The sequence below is a fragment of the Pezoporus flaviventris genome, unplaced genomic scaffold, assembly GCF_033815535.1.
Source record: "Pezoporus flaviventris isolate CSIRO_AGI_PZ_B2104156 unplaced genomic scaffold, CSIRO_AGI_Pfla_v1 ptg000025l, whole genome shotgun sequence".
Taxonomy (NCBI): domain Eukaryota; kingdom Metazoa; phylum Chordata; class Aves; order Psittaciformes; family Psittacidae; genus Pezoporus; species Pezoporus flaviventris.
In genome coordinates, this window is record NW_026892573.1 from 27,468,602 (window position 1) to 27,491,767 (window position 23,166).

Consider the following 23,166-nt stretch of genomic DNA (forward strand, 5'->3'; position numbering starts at 1 on the left):
CCTATAGGGATGCTGGGGAGGGACTCTTCATTAGAGCCTGTAGTGACAGGACAAGGGGTAACGGGTTAAAACTTAAACAGGGGAAGTTTAGATTGGATATAAGGAGGAAATTCTTTCCTATGAGGGTGGTGAGGCACTGGAATGGGCTGCCCAGGGAGGTTGTGAATGCTCCATACCTGGTGGTGTTTACAGGAAGGTTGGACAGAGCCTTGGGTGACATGATTTAGTGTGAGGTGTCCCTGCCCACACAGGGGGGTTGGAACTAGATGATCTTAAGGTCCTTTCCAAAAAGATATGCTAATTTTTACAGATTCTGCTTAAGGGACCATCAACTATAAATTACACAAAAGCACTTAGATGGCTTTGTACTATGAGGTAATGGGAAAACAGTGAGGGGTAAACTTACACAATGTCATGTCATGCCATTAGAGCAGGTAGCAATTTGCATGAGGTGAAGGTTTGGCTCAGTGGGTATTGTTCTTAATATATTTTAAAAACCAAAATCTAACCATAGGAATACCAGGTATGTGTTTGCTTTGAAGCCTTGCTAGAAAAAGATATTGATGCATGCAAGAAAAAATATTTGACTCTTCAGAAGTCATTAACCTTTTGACTGATTAGTCTGCATTTATTAATGAATCGGTTCCCAAATGGATCATTTAGAGCTATTTTAATCTAATATGCTACAAACATTTAGATTGAGAGATTTCTGAATGGTTTGAGTCCTTCATTTTTCCCTAAATAGTTTAGTTTTGGTGTCTTTCTGGACAAGCTTTATACTGTGATTAATTAAACTTCAAGTATTATGAAATTAATGAAGAATATTTTATGAAACTCAGTGAAAGTTATTAGATCTGACAGATTTTGATAAACTGCTGCTAAAACATTCCATCTGTATAATGAATTTATGTTGAATGCCCTGATTACAAAGGTTTTTAATTTGTGTACACTGCTAGTGTCGTTGTTTTGAATTTTCCCCTCAACTTTAATTAAAATACTGACTGATTGATAGATTGATTGATTGATAGAAGTTGTTTGGCTGCATTAACGATGCATATGCATTCAAGCCTAATTTTGGGAATTATGTATATTATTAAGAAAGCATTCCCATCATTTTGAACTAAATCTCATAGTTGAACTGTGCAAATTAAATTATATTGTAAACAGTTCCCTGCTTGTTGTTACACAAATATTCCCTCAAAATAGCAAAATTCAGTCTGGCTATGGTACTATAAAGAGAAAAGAACACGGAAGATGGGACCCAGCAGCTGGATATTTTTTTAGGGGAAAAAACGGCTAAGGAGGATTTTTCTGTTTTTTGACAACATTGTTTGCCCCTTTTACCTTTTTTCAACTTCAAGCCTGTCTCCCAAATTTCTGCTGACAAATTAGTGTCACCATATACTATTAACATCAAGATCCTTATTGGTCATGCTGAAGAACACCCAAACAAGCCACACTTACGGTCTCGTGTCCTTTAACAACATGTTGTGCAATAGGACGAGAGGTGGTAAAGTAAAGGTTTTGAAGTAAAAGAGGGGAAATTCAGGTTGGATGTGAGGAAAAAAATGTTTAAAATGAGGTTAGTAAAACATTGGCACAACTTGCCCAGAGAGGGATGGATGCACCATCCCTGGGGATATTCAAGGCCAGGATGGATGTGGTTCTGAGCAACCTGATCTGTTTGAAGATGTCCACACTCATTGCAAGGAGGGTGAACTAGATGAGCTTTGAGGGTCCATTCCTCCATTCTGACCCAAACTGTTCTGTGATTCTGTGGAGATCCTGTTGCAGACTACCATCCTACATGAGCATGGGTTTGCCTACCAAGGGAATTTCTGGTTCTTTCCAAACTAATCTTTGATATGAGCTGGCATTGTAATCAATTTAGCAAACAGAAAACTAGGCCATCCACTGTTTTTCCAAGACCCAAACAAGACATGAGCCAGTCTGCCACTATGGAAATACCTGCATGATCTATAAAGAATGTTGTTTGTACTTGAGTGCTGAAAGTTGGTGTGGATGGACAGAAAGGCTGGAATTTCAGCTGACTTGGAACTGCATTTGGTTACAGATGGGTTTTAATTAATAACTGTGACTGCAATTCAAGGCAGATGTCTGTTAAAATACATAAACACAAAAATCTCTTTTAATTTGTTATAGCATTCTGCATTGCAGTGATTGATGACTTATAATTATACACTGCCAAAAAAACAAAAGCCATTTTGCAGTCCACTCTCCAGTAAGGAAGTAGCAGAAACAGAAAGGTTAAAAATCTAATGACCAAGCTTTAAAGATGAAAAACATTAGAAAAACAAATAGAATTAATATGTTAAATATGCAGCACATAACAAAGCCCAGCAATAAAAAACATTGGAAAAGAGAAACTTCTTTCTTTCAACTCAGCAAAACTGAGAAACATCATGTTAAGCTCAATTCCAAGGTAACACATTGCAAAGCAAGCCCCATCCATCCCTTTCACATACTTACAGAAGTTTCTATCATTTAAAGTGCTTCGGAGCAAATGAGGTGCTGCTTCCCTTTTCAACATAATGAAGGAAACAATGAATTAAGTAATGCGACCTTCCTATGGCATCTTTTGTTATATACACCTGAAGAAAAGAGGATAGAAGTTCAACATAGTGAATAGAATGGGCTGAACAAGTAGTCTTGTGTAAATAAGACCTTATTGTACAAAACTCTTATACAATGGTTTGTCCAGCATTTTAGAAATACTTTTTCTGGAAGAAGGCAATTAAACATGCTGGTAATATTTTGCTATTGGTCTAATCTTCCCTAGAACAAGTATAATGCTTTGTACATCATTCCATCAAAACCATCATTTTAACTCACCAGCTGCAATCAAATATGACCACTTGATTATGCTGCACTTGAAAACAAAAATTGTGAGTTTAGCTTGAAAGTCATTTTGCTTGCTGAAATTGTGCTGTTAAGCAGACAATGTTCATTTGGTGATTTATGTGTTTTAAGGAACAAAAATTGCCATGCTTAATAATATGTCATTTATTTTAGCCATTATATTAGTGGGAAAATGTCACACAATAAGCTGAGACCCTCTAAAAGTATCTGGTGCAAAGTGAGACAATGTCAAGATAGCATGAACAATCTGACAAAACTTATTTTCAAGAGCACAGTATGTTTGTAGTTCAAAGCAGCCCCCAGAGTGACAACACTAAACATTTTTTGTATTTTATATTTTACCATTTATGCTCAAAATCTTCATGCACATATAGCCTTACCAAATCTAAAGGCCAGCCTTAACTCTACTGCTATGAAATGCAAGTTCTTCACCATTTCTTAGCATCAAGACCAAGTAATATTGCAGATGAAAAATACTACTTGAATGTAAGATATTGCAATTAAAATATATAACTGGATCTGGAAAGGTGGATGACTTTGTAACATTAAGCAATCTGTCCCAAGTTCCAGTTAAAAGCACATTGGAAAGACTGTTAAAATGATGGAAAGCAAAAAGACAGTATTTCATCAATACGCTATAAATCTTTCTGAATCCCCCAGGGGTCATGAGCACAACTGGGTCTCACTCTAACATGAACTCAGGTGGACCAGGTTCTAAAGTGTAAGTATAGTCTAATGAAGTCCATACCTAAAGACTACCAGTTCTTGTCAGTACAGAGGCCCACACCTTCACTGGATGAGGAAAAAAATGTAGAGATCTACTCTTTAAAACTGGTTTCTCCAGCTTTGCAGTGGATGACTATTGGTCTCATTGAGGATGATGATCCCCATATTTCCCCTTTTTTTCCCATAGCATCCATTAATTTTGGTCTACAAAAGGAGTCTTGTTGGAAAGTGAAGAAGGCAAGGAAATGGTCTAACAAAAAGCTTCAAACCTGAGTACTTATGCTGGTGTTTCCTGTCATTTACCACATGTACCTCAAGTTCATCAAAACCCAAGGCAGTACCGGCATGGTTTCTCTCAGCCCAGGAGTATGATTCTTTCTCTACTGATACTCTCTGGAGAGTGCAGAGCACTGCCGTTTAATACAGAGTTATGTGACTCTGTATTTGGCAAATGGACAAGCACTATTGTGATCAAATTACTTGGTTTTACTTAGTAAATTGCCTGTCACTGATCAACACTTACAAAACATATTTGTATGCATCTTTTAGTGTTCTTCTTAAGACAACTCAACTGTGTGCAAAAAAAAAATGACACAGCCCACAATGTCACACCCAAAGGCTTCAAAGAAACACAAAAAAAGACCCAAAATTTTTTAAATCCTTCAATTTAGTAGCTGCCTTTCTTCACAGAAGCAAAGTCTTTTCCACTTTTCTACTCTTTTCTACCCAATATGCAGTCCTGGAACTGACAATGAGAAGAGAAATCTGGTTTTGCAAATACTGCTCACACTGTAGTATTTTATGCCTCCTCCATACACCAGCTGAAATAAAAAATTAATTTTCCCAGTAGCATTTTTTATGACAACTGCAAAGAAACGTTTGAGGTTTTTTCCCTTCTTCAGATTAAATCTTTTAAAGCAATCCTTTGTTTTAACAGCCAGGAAGTGGATATTTTTCTAATGCAAAGCATTTAAGGCAAAATCACGTCTTTTATCTGCTCTGAAAGCTGAAAACTCTTTCTATGCAGAACATCTAGTGTGACTTTCCAGAATGGCCACTTAAAGAATGTTTCAGCTTCCATGCACTGGATAGATGCACTTTCCACATTAGGAGTGTTGATTAGAGTTTGGAAACAGTTTTCATTATCACATGGATATTTAGCACTGAATGAATGACAGTGAAGCATTACTATAGTTCAAGGCTTTGAGGCATTTTGTGACAAGATACTATTTCTGATGGTGTACTTCACTCTAGTGGACGCTGGGAAGGGACTCTTCATTAAGGACTGTAGTGATAGGGCAAGGGGTAACGGGTTCAAACTTAAACAGGGGAAGTTTAGATTGGATATAAGAAGAAAGTTCTTTACTATGAGGGTGGTGAGGCACTGGAATGGGTTGCCCAGGGAGGTTGTGAATGCTCCATACCTCGTGGTGTTCAAGGCCGGGCTGAACAAAGCCGTGGGTGAGATGGTTTAGTGTAAGGTGTCCCTGCCCATGGCAGGGGTGTTGGAACTTGATGATCTTAAGGTCCTTTCCAACCCTAACTATTCTATGATTCTATGATTCATACTAGTTTCTCCATTGACTTTCAGAGCAGTGAAATTTATGCTAATGACTGGAGAGTGGGCAATTTTATGGGTTTCTTTATCTGTCACATGCACCCTAACAAGGGGTTCTTCAGGATGGAGTTATCAAGGACACTTACCTCTTGTTTCCTTCCATTGGCTACTTTTTAGTATTCAGCTTATTGTGAGAATATAGTCTCCAAATTCCTTCTTTTAGTCTTGACTTTTTCTCCTTCTGTCTTGTTGGGCACAAAGATTCTCTTTTGGTTATTGGTTCTAAATGTAACTCTGTTTCCTTCCTTCTCTTCCTAAACTCTACTTTCTTTGATGTCTAACACCTTTACTCCAACTTCATTTCCTCTTCTTTCCTGTGAAGTTTCTACACATTCTTTTCCCTTTGCTCTTTCTCTCTGGCTGCCCCAATCGAATTTGTATGATCCAGTTTGACTTCCTTTGTATTTTTCAGTGAATTGATCTACTCTAAGCCCCTCCACTTTTTCCTCTACTCTAGGAATCAACTTCCATTTAATATGTATGTGTCCTGCGCGAGCTTCATGCCTATCTGGGAGCACTGCCTATACTGCACTATGGATTGCCTTAAAACCTTGGTAGCCAGTCCACAAAGCTCCTGTTGTTCCTCCTTTCAGTAAGGTTATAATTTATAAATGAAAGGACTTCTCTGCACTGAGCACACATTTTACTTGTGTCCGGTTCACTCTCAGATTCACTAAGCTTCTTCCTCAGTTATTTATGCAATGTACACTGCCTCTGAGGATCTACAACTGCATCCAGAGTTTAGCCTCACTTTGTGTGTACTCAGGTTATTTCTCTTTTACAGGGTTGTTCTCTTCAAGGACCCTTTTGCTATATAGATCAGATTAATGGACAAAGAATAAATAAAGTCGTTGACCCTGTAATGTTAGCAGTGTTAAAATGTACAAGCTTCCCCACAGAAGTGTGTTAAATACTCACAGTGCAGCCCATAGCATGAGGGAATGGGATATAAAAAACATCTTGAGAAGACATCTGCAGGAATTATGCCCAAATTTTATTAAAGCATTTAAATAGGTATTTCAACACCTAGCACGAGAATTTGTACAATTATGGTCAAATTCCCCACTGGCAAGATAGCCAGTGTAAAACCTCTTCAATGTCCACATCCCAATTAAGTGCTCAGAGAGTAAATGATTACCAGGTCTTATCCTGGTATCCTCTCCAGAATTGATAAAATCCTCAAGTATTAAGCTGTTTATCCAAGTGAATTTCTTATCCAAGTGCAAAACAGTCATAGTACCACACTGGGTCTAGGATTGGGATCGATTTCACTGGACTTTATGTCTATATCTCAGCAAGTCATCTAGCCTCCTTTTATTGCTAATGAAGAGAGAAAAGCCCATTCATGGCAGGAACATTAAGCCCACCCAAATTTAATCCAAGCAATCAACTACACCTGTGCTTGCTTTGGCAAGCAGAGGAATAAGTCAAGTGTTACAGAGATCAAAGAAAAAGTTTAACTTAGCATTGAAAATGTAGCCACAAGGTGATTTCTCACTGATCCTTAATTTAAGTGTTGTTTCCCTGAACCTGCTTAGCCAAACATTGTGGTCTAACTCCAGAAATTATTAAAGACAAAAGGTTAGCATGTTATTTACTCTGTGGAATTTTATTGCTCCTCCTATATATATAAAATAGAAAAAGGTGAGCAACTCTCCTGCACAGCCCTGTTTGCTTTAGCACAGGTCTGTGGTTTTATGCAGTTATTCCACTGCTCCCACGCCTGCTTTGCACTATACCCCACCACTGCCACAGTAGCATTCATGTGCATGGCCCTTTGCACAGCAGCTGTCACAGAAAGCTGAGCACACAATCACTTCTTTCTGTTTGCTCCTGTTGTTGTCGTGATTTATTAGGTACAAAGGCAGGAGACTGGCCCCGCACAAGTCGGAAATAGAATGTTTCACCCCAAAAGGGAGTATGGGGAATGGTGGGAGAGCTACAATGACCAGGTAAGCAAACAGCAAGTGGCCTATAGGGCAGTGTGATATGTCTGTGAACAAGAGGAGCAGCCCTGGGACAATGCCAGGCCAGATCCTCTGTTTGTAATTCCTGTGCATCCCATATAACATGTTTAGAAAAGAAAAAGAAACAAGAAAACATGTCACCACTGCTGATTTCTGTGTTCCATCTGATTGCCAAAAACCCCTGCACCTCGTTCATCCGAGTGATCTGAACCACGTGTCCTGTGTGATGTTGTCATAATGGTGCTTTGGGAAGAGCAAACCTTACACCTGACTCATTAAGCCAGTAGAGCAGATGAAGAGAGACAGCATTCAAACTTGGAGTAAGCGGCTCCAGAACTCCTCTGGAACAGTGGTCCCATTACATATTAGAGGTTATAGCTGGTTCAATTAAAACAGCAGGGAAAGACTGATTGATGAAAAAGTTTTCAGTATGAAAACATTGGTTCCTCTCAATCAAAATATCTTGCGGGAAAGTGCTGAGTTTTACAGTGGTTTTAAGGAAAGGTTTAAGGAAATTTTAAATACAGTTCAAACCACCTTTTCCATATTTTTTCCATTTAATTTAATTTTATTTTATTTAATTTATATATTTATTTTCAATTTTGTCTTGGCCATTATATTTTGCATGGCAGTATACACCAGTGTTCCCATTTTAATTAATATCCTAATCTACATTTTTTCAGTGTTACTGGGATGAACTGTTTCAATATGGCCATTTTGATGTTTCTGTACTTCGATACTTCAAGCTATTTGACTTCCATGAAATACTTGGAAATTTCAGCTATTCCTCTCATTTTGAGCCCAGCCAGATTTCCAAATGATGAACTCCCTCATGGGACAGAAAATCCATTTCTCCAGACATGTTCATTAATAAATGAATAAGCCACATGTGTCACAGACGGTTATAAATCTTTCAAGGAACAATACTCTTAATAAGCAGTATATCATTGTGTTGCATTCTACAACAAGTTAGAAGCATTTTGTTTACCATTTATTAAAAGATCTACTCATTTGTCATTGAACCCTGGAAGGTATTTATCAATGTACCCCTAAAGCACAGTATGATCAAATTATACCTTTACATTTCCCATGTGTTACGTATCACAAGGTGAATTTTATCATTGCAGGAGGGTGTTCAGTGAAACACTTGCACATTATCATGCTCCCTTTGGGTACAACATTCACCCATGTACATAAGGCTAATCAACTATAACACCACACGGCACACACCTGGGGGACCCTGTTACTTAAGTAACATCAGGGACATTCATCACTGAGTGTTGTATAAAATATATACATTCCTGTTATTTTTTGTCAGCTGGGATTCTGTTTCTTGTCTGTGTGTTGTCTGGATTACTTTTTTTTCCTACATTGCATTTCCTTCAGTGATATTTATTCTTCATTTAAAAGCTATCTGGAGTCACTATATAAGAGAACTTTGAAGAGCAGAAAAGTACATGTAAATGTCAAACAACTGTATTTTGTTGTACAGTGTTCAGCTCTGTTGTGCCTGGCCATATATATATACACTTGAAAAACTTCTTTTTTATATTTTGTATTTTCACAGTGAAGAATCTGTTTGCATTCCAGACTGTAATCGATCTGAGTCAAGTAGAGAGGAGAAAAAGGTTCCTGTTAAAGAGGATGCCCTAACAGTCAAAAAGACTGGAAACTGTGTCAGTCTAATAGTTCCACAGCAAGACTGTCAGCTGCAAGACCTACTCAAACAGTTAAGAAACCTGCTGCTTAACAGAGAGTGCAATTGCATTTGATGGCTGTGTTTTGTTGTCTCCAGCCACAGTGTCCTGGCCAGTGGTCCTTGTCAAATTTCCATGAGCTAAGTCGAGTTGCCACTAAACAGCCTGGGAACCTCCTAGAGAGAACATAGGTGTTGCAGAAAGGAAAGTAGGTGCCATTCTCCCATCTCAGTAAGCGTCAGACCAGTGCTAGAAGTCACTGGGTTGAAGTGAAGGTGGAAAAAGACAGATGCAGGGTTCTGACCATTAATAATGCAAAAACCTCATAGTCTCACGGGTCAAAGATGTCCCATGGTACTGAGCAAATCCCACTTACATCCTTTCACTCTAGTAAATGCTGTGTAGTTTTACACTGGACAGTACTCTTCAGCTCATGTTCTCAAATCCCTTGTGCAATATTATTTTCACACCAGGGCCTAACTGTTTCTGTACACTAGTCTTACAAACGGCTTGGGATTTTTCAAGGTGAAAAGTGACATTAAAATAGCAGCAATGCGTACACGATGTGATGCTTTATAAGACTATCTGAATGGGCAATGGGGTCTAGTGAAATGTGCCCTTGCCCATGGGCAGGGTCCACCTAGTTGAAACTGGATAATCTTTGAGGTACCTTCCAAACCAAATCATTCTGATTCTATGATTTTTGCATTATGGGTCATGATAATAGGTGTCCTAGAAATGGTTCATTCAGATATCAGACAACTCGTTTCCCATTCTGACCAGCTGAAACAGCTCCAAGCATTAGCATCACTGGTGTCTGCACTGGGAGGTCATTAGTAAAGTTTCTGTCCACCAGTTCTCTCTCACTTTGTAGTTTCTTTCACCCTTATACATTAAGTCATTTATATTAATGTCAGCTGTGACTTTTGTGAGGAAAGGATGCAATAACATATTACGGTTCGAGGAGTAATATAAATAAATGTCCTTGCTGTTTACAGGAAACAACTCTCCTTGTTTGAAAAATAATTGAAAAAGATATTGTTTACTTCTAGAAATCGGGTCAGGACAAAACAAATTTTTGCCCTGTACTGATCCTCTTTTGTGTTGCATTCTTATTTATCTCCATAAAACAAGCAGCATGGAAATAGTTTAAGCTAAATTACTTGAGTGATCAGGGTAAGTGCTACTGAGCAACTAAAACATTGGTGTGTTATCAGCATTGTTCTCAGACTAAAGCCAAAGCACAGCACTGCATCAGCTACTGGGAAGAAAATTAGCTGAAACCTGGACACTATGTCAGCTTCTTAAAAAAATGCTATTGCTTCAAGTTTGAATGCAACACCCTGCTTCAGCCACTGAAACATTTAAGCATAACTTTGCTGCCAATTTTAGCTCAATAAATTTTATATTGGGGCCTATATATAATAAAATTTATATTGGGGACCAAAATTTATACTGGGGCCTATAAGGATGCTTCTTCATTAGGGACTGTAGTGATAGGACAAGGGGCAATAGGGTAAAACTTAAATAGGGGAAGGTTAGGTTAGATATAAGGAAGAAGTTCTTTACTGTAAGGGTGGTGAGGCACTGGAATGGGTTGCCCAAGGAAGCTGTGAATGCTCCATCCCTGGCGGTGTTGAAGACCAGGCTGGACAGAGCCTTGGGTGACATGGTTTAGTGTGAGGTGTCCCTGCCCATGGCAGGGGGGGTTGGAACTGGATGATCTTAAAGTCCTTTCCCACACTAACTGTTCTATGATTCTATATCAGTGTTCTGAAATACAAACTTTCCTGTAGGGACTTATAAATTAAAGAATTTGAAATCATTCCTGATTATAATAATGTGAGGAAGGTTGCAAATACATATTGTCCAGTATTTGTTTTAAGTTGTATCATTTCAAATCTGGAAATAGATACTGATATTGATACATGTCACAGAACAAAAATTCCCTTAAAATTTTATATTAATCTGTATCGATTTCCCTTGTATTCCAGTTTCTACTACTGAATAATTATTGGGTATCTATGCATTCTAGCTTTCTTAGAAAATAATAAATTCTATAATTTTAAACTGATTTTTCCTATTTCATTTAAGGCTATTAACAAGAGAATAAGTGACTTATTTTCAGATTACCTATGATATCATCAACTGTCCCAGTACTAGTCCCTAGGCACTCATCATTAGAACCGATTTTAGAACTTCAGGTAATGAGAATGTCACCCTTGCTAAAATATGAGAGCTTTCAGCTTTTGTGACTGAGTTCCTCTTTCTGTTTGCAATTTCTTCTGTATTTTGAACACTTTTGCTTTAATAGAATCTGGCTAAAAAAATCCTGGTGGCAGAGGTATGCATCATCTCATATATGGTCATACTACAGAGCAAGAAATGCTGAAAGAAAACTTCAGCTACCTCAACCAAAACAAAAGACAAAGTGATCTGTTCTAGACAGTAAAGAAACCCCACCAAACCATGTGTAGGGAGAGTGGACCATTTTTCTTAACACCTAGGTGATTATAAAGCAGCTAATATCCCTTATGAACACAGGACAAAGCCCTGAAGACAAAACTTTAGCCTCACTATAAAGATAAAGGGAAGAAAATGGGAAATTTTACTAATTGCTATTCTGTCATCAAGTGGACAACTGTAGAGGAAATACTCAAAATATCAAAGACTGAAAGCTCTCTTACTTATACCATTTTCATGTCTTGTATGTATTATACCATGATAAGTCTAGCAAGCTGGGGAAAAACTTAGCTTTCAAGTCAAATCAAAGCAGATGTAAGTAAAAAGATTTGAAAAAACTATTAAAGTTACTGGTTCTGAAGAAATGCCTCTTGTACATAAATGTGAACCTAATTAACATATAGTGAAAGAAATGATAAATTCAGAAAACATACCACCCCCCAAAAAAAAACCAAACCATATGCCATGCAAAAGGATTTGTTCTACCAAAACAGAAGTATTTTGCTCACATCTTGGTTTGGAAATTATGTCACTGATTGGAGTTTGCTCTTCTACAAATATGACCGGTACTCTGCTTTGCTCCATTCAGTGCAATATGCCAGCAGAAAAGCAGATTGGGGTAGAAAAATGTGCATTCAGCTAGTCTTAACAGTGGAATTCCTTTGGGAGCTCAAAGGAATTCTTCTCTTGTCATCCAAAGGAGCCAAAATCTGTTTGCAAGAAAAGTCTAGGATTTCCCTGACCTAAAGTTTCCCATCGCCAAAGGGCAGAGCTGGGCATAATAAATGTGAACAATTCCATTAGTAGACATCATAGTATGTATCTCCAATTTATCTTTATTTTTCTATTTTTAAATTATGTGCATTGCAGTGGTTTCCAGTTAACTTGAGTAGCAATATGCAGTTAGAGCAGAATCTTAAAGTACTATCACTGCAATTTATCTGTAACTCAGCTTCATAACCAATATAAGAAAACAAGTGGTGTTCCTTTCACAGAGGCAATAAATGATTGCAAACCTCAGTCCAGTGTTGACTTTGTAGCAAGTAGGTGCAGCATAATAAAGTGGGTGATACATTTCTGAGATAACAATTCCAATTATTTCTGAGCAAACTACTAGGATTTTAACTATAAGGTTCATTCCTTACTGATAAATTGCTGCTTGCTTTCTACTCAGATTTTTATAGCCAAGAATTTGCAATGAATAATGGTCAGGTCTTTCAGGCTGTTGAACAACATTTACATCAAACAGCCACTACTCTCCTCTAGAGCACTAGGATCTCCATTAGCCACACATACATCTTGGTTATTGTTGGACACAGCGCAATCACAGTAAACTAGTGCATCAGTCAAGACTGACCCAAAACCAGCTAGTGACAGTTGCTCCACTGAAGATTTAACTGTCAGGTGCCCTTGCCAAGGGCTGGACACATCCCCATATTTCATCCTTTTCCTTTCCCCAGGCTCCTCAGCCTCGTATCCTTACTTAATGATTGGTTCCTGAAGGGTGAGCAGGAAGGGACTGATATGTTCTCTTCACAATGTCTTACAATCTGACTTTCAGTGAACTGAAAACGTCTACATGCATTTAGCACTCATGCACACACTTAAAACCATAGGGTTTGAACATCTGTACTAAGCCAGTGCTTGAAATCAGGAATGGTGCTAGAATACACCTCTTTCTTCTGGTAAGCCCTTCTTTTTGCATTGGCTAATCCTTCATGTTAATGGCATATACCACCTCTGTGGCAGGCAGGTTTGTTGCAGATCCCTTTGAGTTCTGAATTCAGCAGGTATTGAGACCCCACCAGGGAGGACATGCAGGACTGGAACTAGACCCTCTCTTTCTGCTAGACCAAAGTTACAAGTGCAAAGTCACCCAGCCTCCTGGTCCAGCTCAAACCCAGCAGGAGCTGGGAGGTCTCACAATCATCATTCCAGAACAAGAGGCAAGATCTCATCTGCTAAAGTATGCAAATCCTGCTCCTGCTGTTGGCACCAAGCTCCCACTGAACTTGGGACTGAGCATGGCCAAGGAGCCAGGGCTCTCAAACAGCTCTAGACACACACCGAGTACATGTTCCAGTGAGAAGAGCAGGCAATCTTCAGAAGCAATGATTTGACTTTGGAAGATGTTAGTAGCAGTTCCTACTTAACTCAGAGATGCAAGAGTCAAAGTAATCAGTGCTACAGCTTAGATTTAGCTTTTCACTCTTGTTCTGATTGAGGTATAGTAAAACAAGACATCAGTTGTTCTTGCATTTTGGGGTAGGAATATGTTACAGTTAATGTCCAAGATCCAGATGACAACAGCAGAAAAGGGCTGAACCCTTATATACTCACACAGATCATCTCCCAGTCTAGCTTCTCTTAAAATACCCACTGGTTTGCATTGTGTTTGTCTACTGGATTCTGTCATGCTGCTTTTGAAGGGAAAGCTGTCAGCATATGTTGTGTTACATGATCCATCATAATGCCATGTAATGTAATCATGGATGTGAACCCACAAGAAGGCTTTGTTTACACTCAGCACGTAAATTTTTTTTTAGATGCCTGGAAGAGCTATTACACTGATAGTGTGTGGCAAACCTCCACATAATGGCTGGTATAAAGTCATCTGTGTTTAGTAAACTGTGTGTCTTGCAAACTGTTACACTGCAGACTAATGTGTTAGTTTATCTATTTCAGGCTTTAAAAGCAAGCAAACAAACAAGCAACAAATTGGTGATACTTTGCCAGGGTCTCCAATGTGGTTGTCTTTCTAAAATCCTAAATGACTTTAGCAAATGTTTTAGAAACTGAAGTGAATTGTTTAAAGTTCTGTTGCACTTTATATATAAAGAACGCTTCTTTGTATGTGGAGACTATGTTTTTCCCGTTGACATCACTTCAGAGTCATTGTTTCAGCTAAGAAATATTTCTAATGGTCTTTCTTAATTCCAAGAATTTTAGGTCAATGTATCTATAAACACCAGCTCATCAGCCTAAGGAAGATGAAAAAGAAAAGGAGTGGTTTCATGCTACGTGTTTATAAGTGACACAGCTGGCTTTTCCTAGGTAGCAAGAGAAGAAAACTAAGCAACTTTGCTAATGAGCAGGGTATGATGGGATCAGAAGAGAAATCACCCTGAGAGGACTCATTTTGCAGGACAGTAGAGCAAAACGTTTATTGCTGTCTCCAAACTCAGGTCATCATGAGGAGCTGCTTCTATACCTTGTCTGTTATTTCTTTCCTGCTAGGAATATAGTTTTATTCTATGAGCTGACCTATAATTAAAAAATTACTTTTTTTAAGCTAGTAGCGGCTAACTTATCAAGTACCTTGATGAAAAAGAAGTCACCCATTAGAAGCAGTTCTCCACCCAGAACCAGTATGACCCCTTTCCGAGTATTGCTCCAATACTTCCAAGTTGTAGGTTATAAGCAGGTATTTTTCCCCCAGCCATAACAGACTATACTTCTCCATCTCTCATTCTATACTCCCTGCCTCACACCAGGAATCCATGGCCAGCACCGTACACCAAACTCCTTACCGCTGAATGCTCCCAGATCAACCTACATACCTGCCAACTGCAACACAGCCAGTTCAAGTCTCTCACCTATTCCTTTCAGGCATTTACTTCTTCCTCACTCCTCCATGCATTCCTCAGTGCCACAGCACCGATTCCTGACACCATACCAACAGAAGGAAAGCCATCAAGCTGCTCACTCCCCAAGGGTGGACACTGCCTGTGTCCCAAGGGCAGCAGCAGACGGGTCAGCAGTGGCCATGAACTAGCACTGAGTATGTCATGGCTGGAGGCAAGAAATGGCCTGCAAAATGAGCTTGCATACTCTTCGTGTTTTCCTAGAATGTATGTGATAGATCTAGATATACTGCAAGAGATATAGATGAAATTACAGTCAGCTTTATGATGACTATAAGCTCTGGGACACCACATACCCATGGTATAGATACAGTGATTATACTATTAATTTTGATGCAAGTTACCATCTTATCTCATTTCTGTTTACAGCTCTAATGGGAAATCAGTTTCCTGGGCCCAGAATGAGAAAAGCAGCAGAGGAGCACACCTTTGGCAGCGGCTGTCAATCCACATCAACAAAAAAGAGAACCCTAATCAAACTGCAGTGATCAAGCCTTTTTCCAAAAGCACAGATAGTAGCCGACATAGTAGCAGCGCTACATTTCCTGAGGCCAGTGCCAAAACCCTTTATGATGTTTCCGAAGCAGAAGAGCAATACCCAGCTCAGTACCGACCGCAGACTCCCTCGCCTATCAGCACCCTGAGCCACAGAACTGCCTCCGTCAGCCGAACAGAAGATGATGCCCCCACCTTCCAGTCAGACCCTCCTCAGCGAAGTAGCTCCTCTCAAGGCTCCCTCATGGAGCAGATCAGTAGTGTGGTTACTCGCTTCACAGCCAATATCAGCGAGCTGAACTCTATGATGCTTTCAACAGCCACTCCAGGGACAATGGTGTCCACTCCTCTCTGCTCTTCATACCTGATTCCACGGGAAATCCAGCTCCCTACGACAATGACCACGTTTGCAGAGATTCAACCGCTTCCTGCCATTGAAGTTAACGGCGCTTCGCAGTCAGCTAGGAAACCTTCAAATGGCAGCATCAAGGAAGGCACTTCAGAGACCCCATCAACCAAGCAAGACCTTGAGGAGTTGGTAGCTTTAACTCCTCCTTCGCCTTTTAGAGACTCCATTGATTCTGGAAGTGCATCTCCCAGCTCTCCGGTTTCTGAATCAGCTCTCTGTATCCCGTCCTCCCCAAAGTATGACACGCTCCTCATCAGAGATTATACTCAAAGTTCTTCTTCGTTGTGAATGTAGTTCAAGACAACGTTGGAACATTGGATCTCAACGACTACAAGCAAGTAGTGAGGGGACAGCCAAGCCTTCAAGATCTCCAGTGTTTACGAAGATAGAGTGAGAGGCATTGGGTCATCTTGTGAGAAGTAGAGAGCAAGAAGAGGAGTTACTTGAGAAGTGGAAACATCAGATTAATTATGCTGTTTTAAAGACAAAATGACTCTTGGCAGATTTTCGTGGCCTTAAAAAAACATGGGCTTTTCAGAAACACTGAATCTATTTTTGAGGGCTTATAAGGAGTCTGTTAAATCAGTTACATACCAAGTGCTTTGCTTTAGTATTACAATGAACAGTGTGTACAATATACGGGGCGGGGGGGGAAACTAGATTGTAAACAACTGTACAATGGTTTGTTTGTTTACGCTGATTCCTTACCCAGAAGTGAACCTTGATCTTTTATCAAGAATAGAAGACCAAACATTGAATGTACATTTTCTAACAGACTCAAATCTGGGACCAACCCGTCAAGCTTTCTTTCTTTTTTTTCTATGAAGATCTCAAAAAGCAGTAATGTATGTTCAATAACTACCAAACATTTTGTTGAAGCATATTGTGTCCGTGATACGTTACACGTGGATAACACTAAGCTGAGGCTTTGCAGTGAGTGACTGCAATACGGAGGGCTTTACAAGTGACTTCTCAACCTACACATTTGTTATGAAATTCTCTTCTATCAGTATAAAAAATTCAATTTGTTAACGTTGGATTCACCTTCACAGCAACAAAACCCAAGGAAGATTTCCTGACTATTTCACCATGTTGCCAACTAATAATGACGTAGCAAAAAATATTTTCTGGAGTACTGTTTTGTAATTCCCTTATCAGGGCAAGTTGTTGAGGTGAATATTCTCTTTCTAGCAGCACTACCAAGCTATATCATAGCTGCACTCCCTACTGAAATTAACACATTTCTATGGACATTCTTATGCTAACGTTACCAGTTAAAACACTTATTTGGGCTCCCATAGTTTTTGCTTTTAAGGAACAGGTAAACACTCTAAGGATTTTCTCCATACTTTGAATGACAGAGTTCTAGGAGACCGATCTGGATTATGATGAGTGCTAACTGTCAGTGTGAAAGGTTGTCATAATCATAATTCATATACAGGGAAAAGAAAACCCTATGTCAAAATCTGCTTAGAGGTGATTTAGCTACTCTTTAATAAGCATCGATTTTAACTTTATTTAGCTGCTGAAGCCTTGCAGCTATGAACTGTGACAAAAAAAAGAAAAAAAAAGGAAAAAAAAAAAGAAAAAATACTTTCAAAGCAATACAGAGTAAAGGTTAAAACAGAGAAGATCTAATGAGACATGAACCAACAGAGTCTTTGTTTCTTAGCAACTGACAGAAGCAAGGGGATTCCTCACATTTTTTTCCTGTATCAAGGTAGTACATTTTAGTGCACTTCATACTGTCACAGCACTTTTTTACTACAGCCAGGGAAGGGTTTTAAAGTTTGAATAGGAACTAAACAATTTTTGATAGGTACGGTTACATAAGACTCGTAAGTCAGGCCCTAAATGCACACAGTATTGGCTCTCTCTTTCATGACAAAGCTGTCCTCAGGTGCCAAATTTTTATGGGTTTGTTTTGTTTTATTTTACTTAAGGATAGTATGAAGTGGTGAGTGATGTACTTCAATTCAAAGTTGAGTTGATGTAGCCTTACATAGATGACAGCCTCATGGAAGGGAGCCTTGAAATAAGGCTGCTATGTTTCATTTTCAAAACCTTTCAATCTTATCTCTTCAAAGATAACAAATATTTTGTAATCGAAATTCATACCCCCTTTCTCCATGTCCAAAATAACAGACATTTTAACAAACAAAAAAAAACAAAAAAAAACAACAAAAGGAAGATAAAAGCACATTCACATACTTTAGCAAAAAGCTTTTTCTATTTCTTTGGGAAGCTAATTTCACCATTGCGTGCTGCAAACCAACTTGCTGCTCAACAACATTAAAAACCAAAAGTAATAGATGACTGAATCCAGGCTAGCACCTCACAGAGATACAGCAGTGACTCTGTACGTCCTGCACAAGGCAGTGTTATCCATTAGCAGTCTGTGGGCATGCTTATTTTGCCAGGTAAAGTCGTTTACTAGCTATGCCTATAGCATGAACTAGCAGGTCACAAAACAGCTCTGCTCCAGAAGGCAGGTCAATACAACAAGTCATGACTGTACGTCCCTGCTGCTTATGTGTAGTTCTTGCCTCCTTGCACAACTGGTTAGCACAGGCTCAGCTCCATTCAGCTGTACTGTTTCCAGACCAGAGCTTGGTTTTTCCCTCCTGGTTCACATTACTAGCATGTCTCATGATTCCCTAACTCCCTCTGCCTTTAGGAGAAAGCATCTTCTTCACAGGTTACAACCCACATTTAAGTGAAGAGCATGTCCAATCAGTCTGTGACACAAACATTCTCATTTAGGGAGTACAGGTCATTTAAATGTTGTTCATGGAAGACTTATATGATAATGTATGTTTCCCATCAGTACAGTATTGTTTTGATATATACAAAGTGTACTGATATAGTTAACGTGTATTTCAAAGGTTTTCTATTACTATCTGTTCTCTTATTCTTTAAGCTGTTGACCAATTGTCCTTACTAGAACATTCTCCATCTTGATCTTTCCCCAGTCTTTTAGGTTCCCATTTTTGTATTTTTTTCTTATGTAGACACCTAATATTAATGTAATCCTGTTAAAATCTGTGGGCTTCACTGCACTGTGAAATCAACAGTGAAAATAAGGACTATACAGATAGAAATGAAAATCTTGTCTCAAAACTAAAATCAGCGGAAAGGAGTGAGAAACAGAAACTGTTGAACCGTGACTCAGCATAAATATACCTCTTCTGCTCCCAAATTGCAATTCTGCTCAGCCATGGCCATAGCTATTGCTTGTTTCTTGTCAGCTTTCCTACATATTGCCAAGATGATGTATGTATGCATGCCTGAGCACACACACACATACAAACCCCTTAAACACCCAAATCCATGTTGTAAGAGGCTAAAACCCTAATGTTATACAACCCAAATTTTGAACACTTTTGCTCACTCTCAGTCTGGGAAGTCATGCGTCTTTTGTATATTCATTTAGACACAGCATAAATTTTAACTGCACAAGGAACCAGGGATGGACCCTGCTGAGATTGTTCCTCCTTGTTGTCAGTCTATCTTTAATGAATGATAGATCAGCCTTAATGGCATTTAAAAAAGGCAGAATTCATTTTAATTGTACAAGGTGGAATGTACCAGTCTCACTTTGTATGATATGCTTGGATTTCAACAAAGGGAGCAAAGTTTTTTAGTGTGAAGAAGATAACAATTAAGTAGTGACTGTAGTAGTAATTCAAAGGAGCCCAGTAGGAGATCTGAAAGACTGGAAAGTCCTTTGACAGAAGGCAATGATTTTGACACAAGAAAAAAAAATCATGAAAGACAGATATGATTTCATGATGCTGTTTGTATGCTAGTATGTTTAGGGCATTAAGACATAATGGTAGTGGTTTTCAGACATAAAGCAAAGAGTACAATTATGAATATTTTCCAATCTAAGTAAAGAATGAGCAAGTACCAACTGAATGGCTTGAATTTGCCTTCCAATTTAGTGCTGCTGCCAGAAAGGGAATTAAAGGAGTTAAAACAATTGTCATTCTTGACTACAGCGACCTCGGAAAATCACTTGTTTCTTTTGTGCTTGAGGCCAACCCTGAAGAGTGAAGGTGTAACCACTCCTGGAATCTGTGCTCTTGAAATAAAGTGAATTGCTCTGTCAGGCCAGTTGGGAAGAAGCGTTAGCAATACTGAAGAAGAACTGTATTTTTAATTGGTTCTGAAGAATAACTGCATGACTTTGGAGATGTGCTTCCTTGTATTTCTATCTGAACATTTGGTGCCTAGACTCATACAGACACTTTAGACCAGAGATTTTCAGACCATGGTCCACAAAGCACTTGTTGATGTTTCATGGGAGCCTGATTGATCACAAGGTGCTGGCTTCTTCCATCGATTTCCAGCTACAAAAGCAAATTAAAAGTTAAATGTTAATTAAAAAATGCTAAAAGTTCTAAAAGCAAAAAAAAAAAAAATGTTATCTTGCTTGGATGTTTATTCAGTTGCTGTGTTTGCAAAAGGAAAACTTAGTGGTCAAAACTGGGAGAAAAGGATCTCCAAAGAGAATAATTGGGAAGGCTAATCCATGATTCAGACACTGGATGATAGTGGAGTTCACCTGGGGATGTTTTCTTTAGGGACACCAAGACCCGACTGAAAGACAACATAGCTGTGGGTGTAAATTCTGTAGAAAGTGTACAACTTTGTTATTCTGCTTAATATATCATTTATGAGGTGAGAGGGAAAAAAACGTGACAGCAACAGACAGCATACAAAAAAATGTCAGGTCCTTAGGGAAATCAGAGCACTATGCTCAGGATTAATTACGTGACCATGACTTTCTTATTGTATTGGAGACAGTGTCAGGGCTGACCCAAAAAAAGGACTTTGGTGCCTAAAGTGAGGATTTCAGCAGAATTTAATGCCTACGTTTAAAACTCAATTTTCAAATCACTATTCAACTGTCACCTTACTCGGGCATCTAGCATTGTATACCTGAGGATGCTCAGAATTACCCTGATCTTGACACACCTAATCATGTTAAAACCCATCAGGGATCCAGAAAACAGCTGTTCCTACATTAAATCCCGGTATATCCCGTGAGTGAGTACATACAGCACACCACTCATGGACCGATAGGATCACACTTCCTGCAAAAAAAGAGTAGAAATCATCCTTTGTTTTAAGGCTATGGGTCTAGTTATGCTGCTGAGTTTTTATAATAAGCCTTGAGGTTAGATCTGTCAGGCAGAAGGTGAGAGACCTAAATTCAAACCCTACCATTGCCAGAGGTGATTGAAATCTTCCCACTGGCTGGGAAGTGTTCAAATTACTCAGTGTTGAGGTTTCCTCTGTTCATCTCACTAAGGTAACTTCACAAGATAGAAACAAATTTGAGTCTTAGAGTAGAAAAGGAACAGCTACTCTGGACCCCGATAGGACAGAAACTTGATATAATTAAGGATGGTATATGAGCTTTTAAGATATAATACTTTAAAAATTCTCTGGAGCACAGACCAGATGACTGCAAAAGAAGTGGAGACACAGACTGCAACTACAAAGAACTGGAGACAATACTTTTCCTATGCTATGTATTGGCTAAAAAACCCACCCTTAAGTACTTCCCTGAAAAGTGCTTTAATGACAAGAGGGGAGGATGTGCCCTTCTTTACCTCTGTGTCAACAACCACCTTGTCTTCCATCTGAAGTTCTCAGACCTCTCCATGGAAAGGGAAAGTCTGAGTTTGCTTAGATAGGCAAAGGAATTAAACTTGAGGTTCCCACTTCTCTGAGACTGCAGAATAAAGGGACTAATTTGATTTACCTCCAGCCATCTATTGTAAAGGTGATCCATCTTCGAAACGAAAAGTCAGCCATGTCCAGAAATGGATCCTAGTTGAAAATTAATATTTTCTCTGCATTTCATTTCCATACTGGCTTGAGCAGAGTAATCTCAGACATCTCTTTCCATGTTGTATTGCTTTCTTGGGCACCCAAGTCTTCTTACAAACTTCACACCAAAGTCAGACATTTAACAAAGGGTTTTGGCCTCCACACTAGAGCCAAATTGTACAAAAAATAGTTATTACACTGCATAACATAGCTGAAGTCCTTTACTGGCATTGGCCCTTAGCCTACTGAGGTCAATGGAATCACTCCAGACTAATATACATGTAAAGAAAATCAAAGTTTGATAGTGGCCAACCAAGTCTATAGATCTTGGCTATTTGGTTCAGCAGAGAATGATAAGGACAGGATGTTCTGCCCAATTTCTTTTGAATCAAAGAGCAGATGCATTTTATTAGGTTCATTCTTGAAGCAACTTGCTAGGCTTGGTGAAAAATACCTCCCCACCATTCTTCTTCATCATTGCTACTCTAGCAGGTATTCCAAATGGGAAAATTGTACTGACTAAATGTGTTAAGTGATGCAACAGAATATGTCCAAAAATAAGAAACAGGTCACAGTTTTCTGGCAGTTTCATGAATCTCATAAAAGGAAGTCAATACTCTCCATGAACAAGCAAATAATTCATATGCTACCCATTTCAGTGTGCACTGCACGTATTAAAGACTTCAGTTGAATTATCGGGATTCACTTTTGGTTTTGCTATGGTTTATTACTATACCCTCTGTTCAAATCTCTGCAATTGCCACTAACAATTTTATACTGTGAAAAACAGAAAAGATACAGACCAGTAGAGCATAAAGGTAAGTAAAAAATTCATCTAGGTGATGAATTGATGTATATGGCTGGTTTTGTCTCATATGAGTTATGACAGTATTAGCAAACAATAATCATTAAATCACTCCGATCTGCCAAATGGGAACAAATATACTATGTATATTACATGTACTAATAGGATTATATGGCAGCTGCTGGTGGTATTTGTAATTAGAAATCTATATAGAATATAGATGTTTTAGAGAGACGGTGCCAACTCTAAAAGATTTGTGTGGGCTACAAGTGCTTGTAATTATTATTTTTTTAATTTGCTAATAACTTATGAACAACTGGTTTCAAACATTCTGTGAGCGTTTGTTCTTTTTTTTATGTTATTGCTGCTTATACTATTAAAAATAGAGAATGTAAAGTTATTATTTTGATGTGAACTGAAAATGATTTTTCATAAAATTTAACATTTTTATCAGCATTGGTTTTGCTTTCTATCTGTACAAATGTAATTTATTTTAGCACTGAAAAATACATTTGCTTGTTTCTCGATTGTCTACATCATGTTATAGTTGGTGTTTATGTAGAGTCAGGTACTTTTTGAACAGTATTAAAAAAATTCTGTGATATGACTGAAAACTGGATT

The 23,166-nt window shown here is 38.6% G+C and overlaps 1 protein-coding gene across 4 annotated transcripts in view; it reads left to right on the forward strand.

The window, feature by feature from the left end:
- Positions 1-18,076, forward strand: part of GRM5 (glutamate metabotropic receptor 5) — a 255,510-nt gene extending 237,434 nt beyond the window's left edge. For 2 of the 4 annotated variants that reach the window (XM_061457941.1, XM_061457940.1), the window contains 3 exons: positions 7,081-7,176; positions 8,759-8,920; positions 15,365-18,076. In XM_061457941.1, coding sequence (XP_061313925.1) covers positions 7,081-7,176; positions 8,759-8,920; positions 15,365-16,187 — 1,081 coding nt within the window. In that variant the 3' untranslated portion in view covers positions 16,188-18,076. The remainder of the gene's footprint in view (positions 1-7,080; positions 7,177-8,758; positions 8,921-15,364) is intronic. The other 2 variants (XM_061457942.1, XM_061457943.1) reach the window with 2 other exon arrangements.
- The last annotated feature ends 5,090 nt before the right edge of the window (positions 18,077-23,166 follow it).